Raw genomic sequence first — 20,008 nt, forward strand, 5'->3', positions numbered from 1 at the left:
TAATAAATAACATCCGCACATAATAGACATTTAAAATAAAAACTCTCAATATTAACATTAAAACTTGACTAATGATTATGTCACGTAATGAGGAAAATATGCTTAAAATAGGTTATAAATTAATAATTATGGGTTATAATAATTTAACCATTATTTCATGTATAATTTAGTAATTGTAACCTGGAGCAGTTCATACTTTAATCATTAGAATATTTGATTTTCTCCCATATAGTGATAAAAACGTACCTCAGATTATAAATATCAAATACGAACGTTTCCTTATTTTGTTACTTTTTCTGCATTATGTTCTGTAAAAAATAAAATTAGAAAATACATTTGATATCAGTTTAGACAGTAAAATGTGTTAAACTGCAAACATTCTGCCTCTGTTACAAACAGATCTTAGTCTGATATCGTCATCGGCCCTGAGATCAAGAAATATGTTGCAATTCCCAGTTAATAGTCTCTGAAAAAAATGTTATACTATTATGGTACAAGTTGAGTTTTTATATTTGTGAGATCTGGTTAAAAAAAAATCTCAATCATTCTGATATTTTGCTTAGAAAACAACATTTCCAGTCACATTTAAGGTTTTTAAAAGTATCATCTCTTCTTTTTCACGACCACGTGTTTAAACTGATACGATATCAACATTCGATTGTTTTTAAAATACAGAAGGAGTTTGTTTTTCAGAGTTCAACATCCTGATATCATGACAACATTATTTTTTCTGTTTGATATTATTATCAACTAAATAGCTCATGTTAGATAATAAAGCCCGACTGGTACTCGATGAGCTGATATGATATTAGGACGAAAACAAAAAATAATAAACTTTATTGATGCACTAAAACAGTAAACTGAACTGGGAATTCAATAATTATAATCAACCTAAATCATTGTGTTTCTGTGTTGTATTGGTGCATATTGGACAACATACATGTCAATATTTCTGTGTTGACTAATATTTGATGATAACAGCCGTTTCAATAGAGCTTCAACTGTTAATAGATTAGTCCTCAACTGATCAATTAATCGCCAGCTATTTTGTCAATAAATGAATCATCACAATTACAAATTCTCTGTTAGCATAATTAAGATGAAAGAGGCACTTTAAAGATTTACCGTAGCTTCATTTTCAGGCAAACTCGTTTTCAATGAGAGTGCTACAGGCACTTTTATGCTAGCATCAAAATCTCTATTGTTAAATCACTAAGAAGTCTCGACACAACGTGAAACTTTGCTGGTAGCATCACCAGGGTCTCTACACATGAACACCAGCACTGACAACATTGTTTGTGTTCACAGAGTTACTAAAAAGAAAGTTTTTGAACAACTCATGTTAGCAGTAGCATCTCCGAAGGTTTGATTCAAATACATTCACAAATAAAGCCGATGCATTTTGGCGAGAGTTTGACTTTAAATGTGAATACTTCCTGTTTCTCTGTGATGGTAAACTGAATGTATTTGTCATATTGATCAACAGTTTTCACCAGACAACTAATTTAATCATCGAGGAAATAATCAGCAGATTGATCAACAGTGAATTGAACAGTTAGTTGCAGCTCTTGTTCGATTGAGCCACTCGTCATTTGATAATTCAAGTTTCCAGATAAATTCTGTAGATTTTTAAACCCTAAGACAACATTATGAATGGGTGGTCGTTATATATATTCATTAATGAGTTATTCTTATATTCTTAGACATTTTATACACCGATAATCGTAGGAAAATAATCAACCTTATAGTCAGCTGACGTAACAGTTTATATATATGAGGCTTCATGCAAATGAGCTAATCTGTGTGGACTCATTTCAACATTCTTATTTCACGTTACTTCTTTAACATCCAGAGTCAAACCGGCTCCGACCGAGCCCGCCAAGTCCAACCCGTCCAAACGCCACCGCGACCGCCTGAACTCGGAGTTGGACCGGCTCGCTAGCCTGCTGCCTTTCCCCGAAGACGTCATCTCCAGCCTGGACAAACTGTCCATCCTGAGGCTCAGCGTCAGCTTCCTGCGCACCAAGAGCTTCTTCTCTGGTAGGACAACAACACAACACTGACTCTTGACTGGTTCCACACCAGAACTCTGACTCTTGACTGGTTCCACACCAGAACTCTGCCTCTCAGACGACTCGTGGAGGTCCGTTGTGTTTTGCAGGTGACACTGACCAGGGCTCCAGACTATATATATTACAATATAAATTATATAATATGATAATTAAGAAATTATTAAATGTTGAGTTCAGTTTCACATCGTTCTTTCTTTGCAGGTCGAGTTGGCCTTCATATTTGCTAAAGGGTTGTAGTGTTCCCCACATGTTGAGGGTATCGACTACACAATTTGCAGATCTGTGAGAAACTTTAACTGGTCAAATTCACGCAGCCATTCTTCACAAATATGGTATTTTCTGCCCTTTTTCACCACACTTGTGTTTTTCATCCTCTGAGTTAGGATTTGACTCTGGCACACTACTCAGCTTATTGGGGAGAAAATAACACCGAGATTCCACCAGATACGTGTTCGCTGCGTTACGGTTCCGATCAGGTTTCACTCTGCCGTCCACCGCCAGGCAAACCCCATCGGTTACGTTTCGACAACTGGCGCCGCGAGACCGAGGAGTTCCCACGATAATCACATAATCACTTGCAACCTCAGTTATAGCTCTGTGTTATAAACACAACAGCTCAGAACAACTTTAGGACCCTCCCCCTCCACACATTAGCCTCTTACAGTGCCATTCCCCATTCTCCCCCCACACACATTGGCCTGCCACCTGTCATTCCAGATTCCAGATTTGCCCCTTCCACGTACCAGTGTCAAAAAACACTGGCAAATTCACTGGTCACACACACCAAACGAAAGATTTAGTCGCACTGTCTCAAATTTTGGTCGATTGTTGGAATTGAGACAGAAGGACAGAAGTGAAGCAGCTAAATGTCAGCGAGTCGTCTGGAGACAGCTCCTCGCCCTTTTCCCTCGCCGCCTACAAAACACTGAAATAACTTTTCACACCTCGCGGAGGACCTGAGGACAAACACTGACACAGAGTTCACTCAGAGTTCATCTGAGGACGAGTCGACAACAAACATTCAAACACAGCGAAGAGCAAGATCACAAATCCTGGGAGGCCAGATGTCTGTTAGGATGGAGGAGGTTTTTAAGGAAGGGTTGGTGTAACGGTGACGGAGGTGGTGGGGTCGTGTTGGCTTGAGAGGTCGTGACCTTTGTGTCTGGGCTCTCTGAGATCCAGGCTCTGTTAAGAAGCGCTAAAGTGCAGAGGATTGGCTTCTTTGTTGAGGGGTTAGCAGGCTTACAGGCATAGCAGATGGTTTCTGGGATGTAGGTGTGTGTGTGTGTGTGTGTGTGTGTGTGTGTGTGTGTGTGTGTGTGTGTGTGTGTGTGTGTGTGTGTGTTTCAGATGTAAGATAAATCTGTCCAAGAAAAACAAACAAACAAACAGAACTTGAGCAGAACCTCACAGAACATGTGGAACATTGGATCAAGCTCGTGCACCACCTTCAGACAGGGTCGAGTGCTTTTTGCTCAGCAGCTACGGGGAAGATTTCAGCTCGACGGAGGGTTTTGAACGACGTCTTTTCAAATCCAGTTGGGATCTCTGGGGCTTCTGGAGGCTCGGGTCACAGCAGACGAGCTGTATGGAGCCATATTGAGCTACTTCAGCTGTTAGAAATGTTTTGAGGGAAACTTGTCCTGACTTCACATCAACTTTGTGGTGAACTAAGGATTCTCAGTTCGTGGCTTCTGAGGTCCTCCAGCTGGTGGTTGGGACATGTTCCTCAACTTACATGTTAAAAACAGCTTCATGAAAGGGTTAAACCAATCAGAATATGTTATATCGGTGCAGAAATGTGACGGTTTTCATCTCAAAGCTGAAAAATTGATGTCAGTATCACCTGAATCTCTCTCCCAAAGAGACTTAAATGTTTTATGACCTGCTGGAGGTCTCAGGTGCTTTCTCACAATATGAACCTGCCTGTTATCAGTCAAAGTCGCATGTGACTCCCACTGAGCTACCTGAGGTTAAACCACACCAACCTGAATGTGTGGAGCTTCACCCTGTGATTAAAACACCTCCCTGTCACAACCTGACCCGGCACAACCAGGCCAGTCCTCCATCAGAGTGCAGGAACCATCCTAATGTCTTCATACAGCCTCAACCTATTGTAGGTCAGCTCCTCTCGCCCATGGCCATGAGACGACCCTCATCCTGCAGCCTCTCACATTAATGTAATGTAGGTCTGAGAGGAGGAGGAGGAGGAGGAGGAGGAGGAGGAGGAGGAGGAGATGAAAGCCTCGGAGAATAAAAACACGCCGGGATAATCCACTCACGGCCGCTTTACAGACCGTTTGAAGAAGGAAGGGGGGAGACGGGAGCCCACTGTTCAACTTTTGACTCCTGCAGCCTTGAAGAAACCTCTGGTTTTATTCTCATTCTGGAGGTATAACCAGATATAGACAGAGGCTGTTGTTATATAGTTTTTACATTTTGGTTAAGTTGTTTACTTATAGAATCCTGTAAGCTCCTCACTTTCAGTTAGAGCCGACAGAGGCCGTCGTTGGGTTTGATTTCTTTGCTCAGACGGCACACTGTTTGGATTTCCTGCCAGGCCTGAGCTGAGGACACTTTTATTCAATGTATTTTACCGATGACTGAACTAAAGCCGCTGTCCTTTTCTTTGAACTGCAGGCTTTGTGGAAGGTTAACCACCTCAGTTTTCAGCACTGAATTAAGGTTTGGGTGAATCAGTGTTTTTCCCCATGAAGCAGCAAACCTGAATCAAAAACTTCATTAACACAGCGATTCATCGTCCGTCCACTGTAGTTTCAACATGACGATTTCCTGATACACTGCAGTCACACTGGTGTCACTCTGAGTGTGTGTGTGTGTGTGTGTCCGTCCACATCTGTCCACATGTGAAGCCATCTGCCTGCTGCTCAGAGAAGATTAGCGGTCACTTCTGTAATACGACAGCGACGCTGTGGTCTCTATTATTTTCTACCTCTGTCACATGCTGACTCCTCGCTGGTTGAATCCGCGGAGTCAACTTGGATTTTGCGACACTGTCATTTACATTACAAGTGTTTTAGCTGCAGTAATATGCAGTTTAAAGGTTAAACATGTTCTCAGTAACTGCTGTTTGCCAAGCTAATGTCGTCTGTAAGAACCAACACAAACATCTTCAAACATCCCAACACCAGCAGGAAACTCTGCTTCCTCGGTGAGGGCCGGCAGCATAAGAAGCAGAATACTCTTTAAAACTCAAGCGTGAGGATTATGTATCATTTTGGTTGGTTGGTTGTTTTCTTTGTCGGATGGTTTTTGGTTGGACTCAAAGAAATGACATCACAGTCCCCAAAAAATCAACGTAGGCACTGGTGGTTGATCTGTTTCTGTAACTCAAAATGTTTGGATCAATTTAGGCATTGAAACAATCTTCTAGCCCTCCTGGACAGACAGAGAGACACATTTTGTGTTGGTGGTCCGTCAAACACATTGTTAGTTTGCAGATCGAGCTCTCTGTTGATGTTGTCACGTGGGAGATATTCCCCTCTCGACGACCCGGCGCCGCTGCACCCGGTTGAACTTTGGAAAAATGTATTTCGGTTGTGGGGATGAGATGCCGGATTAGACGGGTCATTGTTTGTGTCATCGTCCCTCCAGACCGACCAGGCTGCAGGAGGCTTTAGTCTGTGGGTGGTAGTTCGCAAAAATCGATGGAAAACAGGCAGAACGGCCCAACAACAGATATAATATCATTAACACTCGTTTTATTGAAAACAAATCTCCTTTCTGTAGTCCTGAAACAATAAGTCGATTGAGGGCGAATTAGTGGACACAGTTGCTCGTCTATCACCCCCTCCTGTGAAGTCTGCTCATGTATGGAGCTTCCTTTATGTGAATCAGCCGACTGAACAGCGTCTGTTGTGATGTTTTTATCGGCTGTTGGTGTCCTCGTCGCCCTCCGTTGTGCCAACAGATGTCTCCTCCTCCTCCTCTCGGTCGCCTCGGGGTGTTTTTTCTTGCCGCTGGCTCTCGTTCATGACGTCAGGGCACAAAAAAACCCCTCCACCCCTTCCATCTCTCAATTATTGATAGTCGACATGCTTTCCCTGCTCTTTCTCTTGGCCCTGTGAGCTTCCACTACACTGAGCCGGCCGCCAGCAGGCTCAGACAAAGGTTTGGGAGCAGCTCACGGAGGATTTATTTATATATGAGAGGACGTTTTCAGTTAAGGTCACAAACTACAACACGTTAATGTCAAAGGCCTCAAACAGTAACAACTGTGAGGGACGTGGTGTTTAATGTCCTCCTACAAAATATGCTTCATTTACATTAGGAGTGGACGATCTGACAGTTTTAGATCGACTTTAAAGAGAGTGTGGGTTTTAATTTCCTCTTTCTTTTGTTTCCAACTTTATTGACTAGCAACGTGATGGATGAGGAGCTTTAAACTATATTTTGTTTTACTGGTGCAACTGGATTGTGACTGCAGTGAGATAGATCTTGACATTATTTAACATGGACAAACTTCTGATCCATTAAAGCACATTTTGGGTAGAAATGAGTTTCATATATTTAGTTTTTTAGTTGGTTGGTTGTTTTTCTGTTTGTTGGTTGGTTTGTCAGCAGGATTAAACAAAAAACTACTGAACAGATTTCCTTCAGACTAAGATGGAGGATACATCTCAGCCCGGATAACATAATAAATCTTAAATATGACATTTGTCACTTTTATTTCCGCTCTTGTTGTCGGACCTGGTGTGGACCCATGTCCAGCTCTGAGTGTGTTCTCTGTCCCGTGTTATTACCTCTGAGGCCGCCGGACACAAAGCCTCCATTATTGTGGATGAAGAGAGACGATGGAGCTTTATTGATCACTGTTGGGAATTTGGGTCGCGATCAGAAGAAGTGGTGGAATCTCAGGCCTCTGTATTGTGTGCAGCGCTCGGAGACTTCTTCTTCCATTAACGTCTCCAGCGAGCAGCTCTTTGTTTTCCTCGGAGTCGACCCACTCAGACACCCTCTATCCTCAGGCTGTCCGGCTGACACAGAGCTGGCCTCCGTGTTTTCAGCTCGGGGTCAGAGGTCACAGAAAGGTTTCAGTCACAATAACTGTCAGTGAGTGATGAAAACATTGAAAAGACAGAAATATTGTAAGAATCTGCCTCTCTTTCTTTTCTTCAGCGTTCTGTCAGTTCATCCATGGCTTCCCTCCCTACAGGCGTTACTCTCCCCCTCCTCTCGCCTTCGTTTGAGGTGTTACTCCCTCCATCTTGTAGCCTGAATCCCCTCTCTGCCCCTCTGAGAAGGTGTTACTCCCTCAGCTTTTCTTCCTGTAATTCTCCTCCTCTCTCAACCTGTGATTCACTCCTCTTCACATCGGCCTCTCTGGCTGAACTATACAAGGATGCAACCGCAAAGGATGAAGTCAGATAATCTTATTAGTCATTTTCAAATCCAAATGACAGCAAAGAAACCATTTAATCTGTTATATCTGACACAGACCCAAACACAACCTACGCTGGCATAAACAGTATTAGTTCAGTGATTCATGTATTAGTTGGTGGTTTGCTTTCCACCAAGTTCCTGAGGAGGTTTTCAGTGACGTCTGCAAATTGATCTTTGTGTTGTGACCAGCAGTCCGAACTCATCCTGTCTGTTTGTGTTCCTGCAGTTGCGCTGAAGAACCAGCTGTCCAATGGCGTCAACAAGAGCATCGATCACGGTGACGACAGCAGGACGTCAGGATCCGTGGACGGACGTATACCTGAGGGGGAGCTGCTGCTGCAGGTCGGTGAACAACTGCTGAGCTTTACTGATCTGTCTGCTGTCTTTAATCAGAGCTACATGTACATTTTATTATGAGGAGTTCTGGAGGAAGTGGCACGACACAAGCAAATACAAAAAGGATGTGTGGATACAGTGTGTGTAGTGATTTGATCCCATCCTTCCTCAACATGACATGTTTATATCTAGATGTATTTGTGATAAAGTCAAGAGGTTGTCGTCTGATCACTGACGGCTCCCTTGGTTAGTTAGTTGAGCATCATGCAGAGACTGCACACAGCAGCAGCAGCAGCAGCAGCAGCAGCAGCAGCAGCAGCAGCAGCAGCAGCAGCAGCAGCAGGCTGTTATAGGTCAGCTGAAACGCTGTGATGCAGGTGAGGCGACTCTGCACAGCAGGACGAGAGCACAAATAGCTTGTTTGATTCGACTTACAGCAGAGAAATGTATGCTTTTTAAGAGTCTGAGTGAACCACAGTGCTCAACTGTTCTTCACAGAGGATCTGTCTCATAACATTTTTATTCCCTGAAGTCAAAAATATGACAGGGTTTTTGATGTGTGTGTTTATTAAAACAACCCAGTTTATCCAAGGTTTAGAGAGAGTTTACAGGTAGAATCATCATCGTTAAAAACATTCAGACTGGATGTGGGCGGAGCTGTGAGCTTGTGGGCGGAGATGCAGACAGACGTAAACAGCGGTTGGTCCGCTCCGACTCCACATTTTGATCCCAGAGGACTAAATGGGTCAGTGAGTGAGGACTGGAGGATGTGTCGGCGTGGAGGGCAGCAGCTTCCTGCCTTCAGCTGCTCTGTTCCATTACAGACAGCCAGCCATGAATTATACAGAGCCGGTGAACACATCTATTATTAAACACAGGGGGGTGAAGGATGAAGGGTGTGTGTGTGTGTGTGTGTGTGTTGGTTTAAATCGACTAAAAGCATTCAGAGTATTCCTGGATGTTTTACAGTGTTGCCAAACCTTCGACACACACTCCTCGCAGCAGATTTGAGTTAATGTTTTGGTTAAATTCTTCTTCTGTGGTAAACAAGCGGAGAGTTTTCCCATGTTTCCTGCCAGTGTTTGCTGTCATTGTGTTGTCGTCAGGCAGAGACAACAAACAAGACTGCACACACACTGACGAACACACACAAACACACTCTGTCTGTCTCAGGAGAGCGAGAGGTTGCGCAAACACAGAGCGAGGAGATGAAGGTACAGTAAATATTTATACACACACCACCCGACTGTATGCCACTCCATCCTGTGTGTGTGTTCGTGTATAGCATGTGTGTGTTTGTGTATAGTGTGTGTGTGTTGGACGGAGCTAGGCGTGGTCACACACGATCCAAAACCAAACCGGTTGTGGATGAATTCTGGATTCTGCTTCACATCTCAGGCCTGGTTTTTAATTCCTAAATCAAAAGATTCAAATCAAAATAAAAAACAAATCTGCGGCTGTGAATAAAGATTATTTTCGTCACTGATCGATCTCTCAACAACTACCTCGACTGACTCATCTTAAACTGTCCAAAATCCAAAGATATGATAATTAAATCTGCCGCATTAGTTTCTGTGGAGGAATCAGGTACCATGAACTGACATTATCACTCAAGGCAGCATTGTGCAGTGTTAGCTAACTTGTAATTCATCCATATGAGCAAACAAGCTAACACACTGCACACTGTCGATCTGGATCTGGAAGCCAAAATCTTCACAGCTATGAAATGAACCGGATTATCTGGGTCGTGCAGAAGAGACTTCCTGCGACTGAGCCAGTTCTGGTTTAGCGCCTGGCTAGCTGGAATAGTAATCGTAATTATTTTTGATAAGCTACTCTGCCTCTCTCTAATAATACCCTTGTAACAAAACTGTCAATAAATCACTGGCGGAGAGAAGCTGTGTCATTTAAACCCTGATGCTGATGAATGTTTGACTCCCTGTAGTGGATTTGGAAAGTGGTTTCATGAGAGGTTTTGACCCTCTCCCAGCCCAGATTTGTTGATGAGGAGTGTATTAGCGCATGTCGGCTCAGATAAACACAGTGTTCATACGGAGCTCATCATCATTTTCATCCTCATCAGCGAGGTGTAGGCGGATGCCGGCAGGATGCCGCTGTGACTCTTTGCGGTGTCAGGACACAGTGTCATCACCTCCTCGCCGAGCCCCGAGGCCGGAGGAGGGAGAGGAGGAGCGATGATGGAGGTGTTAGTCATGCAGTAGTGACCTCCTTCTCCTCCCGCCTCCTCCTCTCCATGACTTCTCTGTGAACTGACGTCCGCTCCAGCCTCTCGTCTTCCTCTGGTTCTGCCCGAGGGACAAGTCTCATCCCTGGTTTTATAGTTTTCAATGTCTTTTATTCTTTTATCTTGCAGTCTGCTGAGGAGTAGGAGCTGGATGCTGCTTTTACACGTTTGTTTCAGCCTGTAAAACTGTAAAACAGTGCATCTGTAGATGAATAATAGTTGATTTTGTCGTAGTGCTATTAGGAGAAATTTTCGAGATATGTATCGTGTATCATGACATACACTTGGAAATATCAGAGTTTCCCAGAGACCAATGTGACGTCTGCAACTTACTTCCTTTGTCCAATCAACAGTCCACAAACCAAAGACTCTTCATTCACTCTTAAGAAGCTGGAAGTTTTAATAGTGGCACTGATCTTTGTCTGTGATCAGAGAGTGGTGCAAACACAGATCACAACCTGTTAGTACTTTATCAACATCATGACCCATCATGTGACGAACAGGCATCATAACACCACGCAATAGTCATCAAAATGATGAAATAAACAACTTGTTTTCTGTCTGCAGGCCCTCAACGGCTTCGTGTTGGTGGTGACCGCCGAGGGAATCATCTTCTTCTGCTCTCACACCATACAGGATTACCTCGGCTTCCATCAGGTAATTATTTCAACCCTCAGGCTTGATCTCACTCTTCTTGGGTCTTTGTCCACCTTTAGTTTGGCTCATTTCGTCAAGTATTGAACGATGATATTCCCTCATACACGGCGCTGCAATTACAATTTTTTCTGATGCTGTTTTTGAGAGATTTCCTCACATCTTAAATACGTGACAAATTATAAGGGATTTGCTTTTAGGTGGCATTAACAAGCACAGTTAGCTTCATGGTGAACGGAGCCAGAGAGCAGAAAGTGAACGCAGCATCTGTCCGTCCTCAGGATTGAAACAAACACACATGGAGCGAGAGCTGTAATCCAGTTGGCTTCACAACAAAGTGCCGCTGCCTGAAGTCTAATCTCATTTTGGTGAATGTGATTATCAAATTACCCAGAGTCTGTATGTGTGTGTGGGTGTGTGTGTGTGTGTGTGTGTGTGTGTGTGTGTGTGTGTGTGTGTTTGTGGCACATAACACACAACCTATAGATACACACACACACACTGTAACACACGCCTTGTGTTCTGGCGTGGTGGGGGTGTAAACACCACCTCTCACCCCTCACCTCCCCGTCCACCTGAGGCGCGTCACCACTCGTTTACAGAGGGAACCCAGATCTGTGGTGAAGCTGCTGTCTGTGCTCGAGTCGGGTGTTTGGAAACAACGTCGCGCACCTGAACATCAGGTGTCAACAGCTGTCGCAACATGCTGAAGGAAGACACAAAGGAAGGAAACGAAGGAGGAAGAGGAAGCATCAGTTGTTCCTGAGTGGACTGATTTAGCTAGTCGTATTGTTCAGCTTTTTGGATTTTGTTTATTTAGTATCTGCTCTTGTTTTTCCAATGTTTTGCACACAGATACAGTTATAATGTCCAGAATCATCTGAAATTTCATAGTGTCATAGTTTAAAATTTCATAGTCTCCCACAAACCTCAGGAAAATTCAGGGAATCTGAGCAACGTTGATAGTTTGTCAGTCAGAATGTCCACCTTACAGCTGTTTGATTGATTAATTGTCTTGTGCTAAGCTAAAGTAAGCTCACAGCTTAGCCTAGCCTCCACTAGCTTAGCACAACCGTTGCCTCAAGAGTTAATATCCAGGCTGCATAAATCCAAACTCGCCTCTCGTTTGCTGATTGAAAGTATTTCACGAAACACTTCTGCTTGTCAAAATTCTTCGTTGCTGCCCCGAGTTCGACCCCGCCCACACGAGGAGGGAGGGGGGTTCCTCTCTGGTCCTCAGCCAGGTCATGCTGGGTCTGGACCACAGATATCAGGGTCGCAGCAGGACTTTGGCTCAAGTTCAGCTACTTGAATCAAATGTTCAGCGACACTTGATTTCTTTTGGCTCCACTTCAAGGCAAACGGAATCAAACGCACCCCCTGACAGCTTCGACAGAACATCCACCTTCGTATTCAGCTCGAATGTCTCACTTCTTAATTCGTCTTACTTGTTTTTTCCTCCAGACGGACGTGATGCACCAGAGTGTGTTCGAGCTGATCCACACTGAAGACCAGCAGGAGTTCAGGAGGAACCTGCACTGGGCTCTCAACCCTCCTGCCGGCCTCGGACCCCCCTCGGATCCTTCAACAGGTCTGTCAACTGAAGACAGTTCAGCTCTATTTTTAGATATCGTGCCAGACGTTACCAGGCTGGCTCCATGTTGTACATCACTGCAACATAAAGGAAATACATAAAGCTCGCTCACAGCCGATAATGAATGCTGATTCATTCTCACTGAGGACAAAATCCAGATGTCTTCAGGTTTTAAATCAAAACTTTGCTTCCATTTTTAGCAAAAGGCAAGACCAAGAAATCAAACAACATGGCCGACAACCAGAAATTACTAGAACAACGGGTGTGGCTGAACAAAAAACAGTCTATAACTCACCAGTGTAAAACTTAACATTACTGTGTTATTAATGTATGAATCCAATCAATAGATACACTGTGATGATCAACAGACTCTTGAGATGAGAATCATTGTGGACGGTTGTTGTTTTTATGCCCTTGTGAATCTAAACTGAGGTCAGAGAGGAGGCAAGAAGAGGTGACCTTTAACTGGAGCCTCCTGAGAGGTGGTCTAAATGTTAGAGCACACACACACACACACACACACACACACACACACACACACACACACACACTCTCCTACTGTACAAACAAACACTTGTCATTTTGCATTAGATGAGGGTCAGCAGTTAACAAGACACACACCAAGTGTACAAACACACACAGACAACAGATCAAGGTCACTGCCACACACAAACATCTAGCTCATCACTTTTTATTTAAATCTAAATAAAATAAGAATAATATGATATTTAACGTCCTCAGACGGAGAGTCGGTGTCGACGTCTTCCTGCCTGGTGAGCTACAACCCCGACCAGCTCCCGCCTGAGAACTCCTCCTTCCTGGAGAGAGGCTTCGTCTGCCGCTTCCGCTGTTTGTTGGACAACTCCTCCGGCTTCCTGGTAACACGGACGATTCAACTCGACACAACTTTATTTAAACGTTTACAAGCACCCGGATCACGTTTAACCACAATAGATTTAGAGACAGAATTGTTGATAAAAGTGATCAGATGGATCCATATTTGAGGCTGCTGGTGTTTTCAGGCCCACAGCAGTATGGCGTGCCACCTCAGAGTCCCTCAGGGATCAGAAGCCACCATTTACTCCTGTAATCCGCCTTAAGAGAACCTCGGGGTCGTGGGGAAAAGGGCTTTAATCCTCCCAGCACCCAGAGGAGACGAGAGCACAGGGGGAACTTGCTTAGTCAGGGTTGGTAGCTCCACGCCGGCCGCTGCTCCTTCCACTGAGACAATTAGCTGCAGATGAAGGAAAAACAAATCCATAAAACCTGCTGGGAAAATGAGGCAGGGTCTCCCATGAGCAAGGCGATAAGAGAGAAATGTTATCTGGCTTCAGCTTCTTATTAACTCTTAAAGACCCAGAACAGTTACCAGGCTCCTGACTCTCCTGTAGTTCTTGTTTTTCCAGCCTTATCCTCGCAGTCAGAACTGAGTCTCATACATCATCTGATCCAGGAGAACTTGATATTTACAGCCAGCTCATTTAAAGTCAGTTTTTCATTTGTGTTGTATTAGACGGGCTGAATTTTCCAGGATTCTGGTCGATATTTGGTTTTTACTTTAAACAAAGGCGGCACCTCAGAATGTTTAGTTTTCTTACATAAAAAAGATTCATCTTCTGTACGGCTTTTTGTCTACAACAGTTCACCAAACAATACAAACACAATTAAGCAAAAAAGCTTTGTTAGAGAGCTTAGACTCTCTTCATACGATCGACTAAACAACCAAACTAGCATTAAGAAGTTTTGCCAGCTCACCATCAATAAAGTGTCCAAATGTCCACTAGATCCATTTCAGTAACATATTTAGTCAAAAACACAGTATTCTGTGATTAAATGGTGACAAAGAACCACAGTCAAGGGGGATTTTTCATGCTTTTATGTGTAAAAAGACCCCAGAGATGCTTCTCTGCCCACCCTAGAGCCTGCAACAGCAACATTTTAGAAGAATAGCTTCTTTTATCAAACTGATATTTGGGAGTTAATGAGGAGTTAATACTTTTCTCTGTGTTCTGTTTTCCGTAATCACTGAAACGATCCTAAAATATAGTAAATGGACTTCCTTCCTTCAGGCAACCATTTTGTTTTTCATCTCCTCTCAATCGGCAGTGAAGCTCCACTTACAGACACTTAAAGTGCAGCTGCTGAATCCTAAAGTATTATTGGTCTGAGTTGTGATATAGTGCAGGGCTCGCGAGGGGCTTCGAACCTGCGTCTCTCCGTCCTCCCTCCCACTGCGTTTGCGTGAGCAGTAAGCCAGGTCTCTGCTTCTGTCTACCGGTCGCTATGGCTTTGTTTTCAATAATCCCTCCTGCTATTCAGGGCTAGATTCCTGACATCACGACTGCAGGCCCTTAAACCCACCAAGGTCAATTAACCAGAGCTAACAGAGGAGGTGGGGGTCCTCACACGAGAGGGCGCGACGAGGACAGCAGACGGGAGAAAGTGTTTTCAGGTTGTGGAAACCTCCCTCATGGCTGCTGTCAGCGGTTAGTTCACAAATGGAAAGTTAGGTCTGTGTTTGTAAGGAAACCTCCTTTGTTTAGGTTGTTTTTATGACTATCAGACACACAACAGATTAGTGAGGTCAGATCTCAAGAAATGGAGGCGCTCACCAATAAAGGACACGTCCACCAAAGAGTATGAGCATCTTCTCGCCTGTAAAAAACAAAGAATCTCCACAACATGACGTCCCAGTCACTGAAATGATGTTTTAACCAGTGAACAAGGAGTCATGTGACCTGAGGGAGCGTCGCTGGAAGGTTTCTAGAAAGAGAAACAAGTCCTCAGTGTGTTTACAGTGCACTGAAGTGGTTTTGCGTTCTACATTACCCGGCAGGATAAATAAGACTGATGCAGCTCGACAGGAGGAAAAGAAGCAGCGCTCGCTCATCTGCTCTCAGGGAGACAAATTCAAATTCATCTTTTTGTCATGTATTGATATTTGCTCTGCTCCTCTCAGGCGCTGAACATCCAGGGTCGACTCAAGTTCCTCCACGGTCAGATGAAGAGCGACAGCGAGGGCATCAACCCGCCTCAGCTCGCCCTGTTCGCCATCGCCACGCCCCTCCAGCCTCCCGCCATCCTGGAGATCAGGACCAGGAACATGATCTTCAGGACCAAACACAAGCTCGACTTCACTCCCATGGCCTGTGATGCAAAGTATGTGCTGTCAGAAACTCACACTAATTACCAGTTTCATTTAAGTTAGAGTTCATTCATTTTAACTCCGGTGATGTTTTCAGGGGTAAAATCGTTCTGGGCTACACGGAGGCGGAGCTGAGAGTTCGAGGCTCCGGTTATCAGTTCATTCACGCTGCTGACATGCTGTACTGTGCCGAAAATCACGTCAGAAGTAAGTCACAGTCAATACATTAGAAAATTGTGGAAATATGATTCAAATCAACACAATGAGGGCTCTTAAACAACAAAACAAACATGTCAACATTAGTGAAAAGTCAGTTTTGGGCAGACAGAGTTCACAGAGTGGTGATAGGAATTGATTTAGCTGATTTATTGACTTTTTTTGCATCACACAAATGTGATGTTTGCAGCTGTTAACCCCTGTGGACTCAGCATACATCCAGAGTTCATGTTATTGACCCGTCACTTGTGTTAGGCTCAACATACATTTGTCACACACGCAACAAACAAACAAACACAGTGTGTGGAGGAAATCTCAGAGCGAGAGTCAAGTGTCCTACTTAGCTTGTGTACCGGATGACCCGGTTAGTCGTAACCATGGTGCCCTCAACACACTGCGACCAGACTCGCTCACACACACAAAGACACACACTGTATGCATGTATTCATGCATACCGGAGCAGAAATACATGCATATGCATTTGGAAACATACAACAGAGATCCGTACGTGTTGGGCACGCTCTGATGCACACACAGATGGGAGATTCACACAGAACAACACAGATACTGCTGTCAAACACACAAGCACAACAGACTGCTACTGATTATCATCACAACAGGCACGGAGCAGATTCTGTAGAGATGATCGGCCACAGATCTCAGTGAGGATAAACGAGCCGGGCTTTAAAGGAACGCTACAGTCTCAGGATGAGGATGAGAGTTTGTCCACAGACATAAATATTGCAGTTCCTTCTAAAGGTCAGCATCAGGCTGACTGTGAAATCATTTTACATGATTTAAATCGTAACTTGCTCAGGAAAGATCAGATGAAGTCTAAAACATCCAAGAACGCTTCTTCTAAAACTTCTTCTTTTAAAACACAAAAACTAAACTTCCTGTGGTTCGGTCTGAGTTCACAGGAAAAATAGTTTGACCAAAATTCTGGAAAATTCATCCATTCTCAGACAAAACAAAGCAGATTATATAGTAAAAGTAGTTTTAAGTTACAAAGCAAAAAGTAGACATTAAAAGGAGGATTAACTCTTCTGCAGAACAGAATAAAAAGACAAACACAAACTGCCAGTATTAATCAGCTGCTCCTCAACTACTGGTGCTGCTGGTATTTTAGACTTTCCACCTGAGATCTTGTTCAGAAACTCGACAGCACAGAAACACGACCTGCACCATGATCACACACACCGACAGTCACAACAGAGTGTGCAAACAGGACTTGTAACATGTGCATGTATCCGGAGTGAACATCAGCATGCAGCCTCCATCACAGCAGCACGCCCGGCTGAGCAAATGCAGCGTGAGTGTGTGCTCACTGCGGGGCGTTCAGGACGTAAACAGCAGCGACACAGAGCCTCTAACTTCTGCTCTGATGTGATTCCAGTGATCAAGACGGGCGAGAGCGGCCTCACCGTCTTCAGGCTGCTCACCAAGGAGAACCGCTGGAAGTGGGTCCAGGCCAACGCCAGGCTCGTCTACAAGAACGGCAAACCGGACTACATCATCGCCACACAGAGGCCTTTGGTGTAAGTCCACGATGAGTCCAGCATGATTTTTGAGTTTTAACTATTTCATCTGCTAATTTGTTTTCTCTGATGTGTTCTCACAGGGATGAAGAAGGAGGGGAGCACCTGAGGAAGCGATCCATGCATCTGCCGTTCACCTTCGCCACCGGAGAGGCCATGCTTTACCAGACGGGTTATCCTCTGCACGGCTTCCCTGATTCCTTCCAGGGCAAAGCCAAAGGCAGCAAGTCCAAGAAGAGCAAACAGGACAAGAACTCCTCAGAAGACCTGGACCCGAAGGGCCTCCTGGGGGCGCTGATGAGCCAGGACGAGTCTGTGTACGTTTGCCAGCCGGACCCCGAGCCCAAGATGTCATACCACAGCAGCCTTTTCAGCGAGCAGCCGGGTGACAGCAGCTATGGCAGCTGCTCGAAAACAAGTTTTGACCCACTGCTGGCCACTCTGGACTCTCTGTCGCTGGATGGAGAGGAAACCTGCTCCAACAGCGAGCTCTTTAACGCTCTGGAGAACCTGGGACTGAACGCTGAAGACCTGGAGCTGCTGCTGCTGGACGAGCGGATGATGCAGGTGGAGCTGGACCCCAACCACATCCCCACACTTAACGACCTCCTCACCAACAACGAAATCCTCTCCTACATCCACGACGCGCTGGAGAACGGCACCGAGGGGGAAGACGACACAAGCGCCGCCCAGCAGCCGCCTGCTGCTCCTCTGGCTCCACCCATCATCCAGCTGTCCCAGCAGATGCAGCAACACACGAGTGCAGGCGTTTCCCAGCCTGCACCTGTGGACACAAAGGTATTATCCGGGATTCCCAACGGTCACTGGGTGGTGACGACGGAGAACCACCACAACCGTCAGCACACTCATACTGTCCTCAAATCCTCACCGCTGAACGGTAAACACCTGAGTCAGCAGTGGCAGCTTCAGCAGGAGCCGCACTCGCTCCACCTGCAGTCCCAGAATCAGCTGCCAGACTTCCAAGCAACAAACGGTTCGTACATCCCGAACGGACACACCGCCTTCCCACCCAACACGGAGGTCAACCACACAGGTTACAGCACGCCACATGCCGGTGGCTCGGTGCTGAACGGAGAGACTCCAGACATTTGTCAGTACCAGAGTTTAGTCTCCACGACGCGGCCCTACCAGCCGCAGACTCAGGTTCCTCCATCTTGTTTTCCCGCTCAGAGCTCCACACTGGAGTTGGAGCAGTTGCTGAGTCTGTCACCACCACAGCACAGCCTGCCGTCGTTAGAGGCCTACAGCATGTTCAACACCGCCACACAGGACTCCGCCCACAGCAAGGTAAGACACTCAGGAAACAGTTCTTGTGTTTTTATAGTTTTCTTCTGTTTCCACTATTTCATCATCAACTAACTAACTCACTAAAACTCCACTTGTATACATTTTAAAGTACTACAAATCATATCTAGCTGTAAAAACGCCACCAGATAGAGCGGAAGTTCAGAAAGTAGTTGAACTGAAGATCAAACACCCTCTTTTTACTGTGAACTGGAAGGTTTTTTTAGAAAGTTGAAGTCGGCTAATCTGCTTCATCAGGCCTTTACGGGCGTGTTTTAATCAGATCTGATCTGAGAGTTTGATTCACTTAGTAGTAAAATATCTTTTCAGGGTCTTCATTAAACACACAGCTTTGAGGGTAAAGTCTTATTTATATCAGTCCAGTGACATCAGGGCTGGTGAAGGTGAGTAATGTTTTCCCACTGAGAGCGTCTGTCTCCTGTCAGACCTCTTCTGTCTTCCTCGTTTCCTTCTCCAAACGACTGAAGCTGCCAGCCCTCCTCAGGACTGTTTGGTCTGCGAGAAGGACTCTTGATTCGAGCTCGCCGCCGAGGCCTCAAGTGTGTGTGACCCTGAAATATCAGCGAACGTCAACACACCGAGAGCTGCAGGATCCACAACCCTTCAACCCTGCGCTGTTCTCTTTCACTGTCATGGAAATGGATTTTTTTCCGAGTCAGCACACAGAGGCCGCGGGCTGGCATGGAGCTCAGTGTAAACTGTGATGATGCGACCAGACATGCCATGTAAATAAGACAAGGGGGAGATGGGTCAGGGCAGCACGGTCTGAGGAGAGAGTCGGCGAGGATCGACTGCAGGAGAGTCTCTACGAGGAGGAGTCGGTTTATCTGAGCTGATGTTTGACAGTGTGGCGCATTTAGGCCAATTACACTGTGTGTCCTTCTACACTGAGCAGCAACAACCTTCACTTTAACTTAAAAACTACTGACAATACCCTCCTCTTTACCTCCACCCAGTTGGTTGGTTGGTTAATTAGTTGGATAATTAATCATGAAAATAATCTACAGAAAAACAAAGATGAAGAACTGAATGAAACAGAACTTTTTTTCAGACATTGTCTGAACTGTTGGTCTCTTGATGGAAGTCAGATCCCAAATCCATTTTTTGAGTTGGTTAATGAGACCGTAAATGTTCAGGAGACGCTGGAATCCTTGAATGTCCAACAAAAATGACTGTATTTCCAGTAATGACAGAGCAGCGAGGGCTGGGGAATGTCATCCTAAAAGAAATCAGAGTCATAGCTGGAGGTCTGGAGAAATTCCCATCATAAAACATAACGAGGTAATGAGGCCTCTGCAATTAATGAAGCATGATGTAAACCAGGAATGTCTGAGGAGCGACTCTGGTTTACTTTTCTGCTCCAGTAGAACACGTCTCTGTTGTTGGAGAGGACAATTACCCTGTTTGTCTTAGCAAAGTAAAGGTTATGTTAAAGACAAATTAATGATTAAAAACTAAATGTTAAAGGTTGGTGTTGCC

The 20,008-nt window shown here is 44.9% G+C and overlaps 1 protein-coding gene across 10 annotated transcripts in view; it reads left to right on the forward strand.

Annotated features, from left to right (window-relative positions):
- Positions 1-20,008, forward strand: part of LOC119015218 (aryl hydrocarbon receptor-like) — a 35,521-nt gene that overhangs the window by 1,810 nt on the left and 13,703 nt on the right. For all 10 annotated transcript variants that reach the window (XR_005073224.1, XR_005073223.1, XR_005073222.1 and 7 more), the window contains exons 2-10: positions 1,853-2,040; positions 7,702-7,817; positions 10,624-10,713; positions 12,175-12,301; positions 13,046-13,182; positions 15,264-15,463; positions 15,547-15,656; positions 17,062-17,203; positions 17,287-18,511. Coding sequence is in view for 1 of the 10 variants with exons in the window: in XM_037091027.1 (XP_036946922.1) it covers positions 1,853-2,040; positions 7,702-7,817; positions 10,624-10,713; positions 12,175-12,301; positions 13,046-13,182; positions 15,264-15,463; positions 15,547-15,656; positions 17,062-17,203; positions 17,287-18,511 (2,335 nt within the window). In the remaining 9 variants the exon portion in view is untranslated. The remainder of the gene's footprint in view (positions 1-1,852; positions 2,041-7,701; positions 7,818-10,623; positions 10,714-12,174; positions 12,302-13,045; positions 13,183-15,263; positions 15,464-15,546; positions 15,657-17,061; positions 17,204-17,286; positions 18,512-20,008) is intronic.

The sequence above is a fragment of the Acanthopagrus latus genome, chromosome 24 (assembly GCF_904848185.1).
Source record: "Acanthopagrus latus isolate v.2019 chromosome 24, fAcaLat1.1, whole genome shotgun sequence".
Classification (NCBI taxonomy): domain Eukaryota; kingdom Metazoa; phylum Chordata; class Actinopteri; order Spariformes; family Sparidae; genus Acanthopagrus; species Acanthopagrus latus.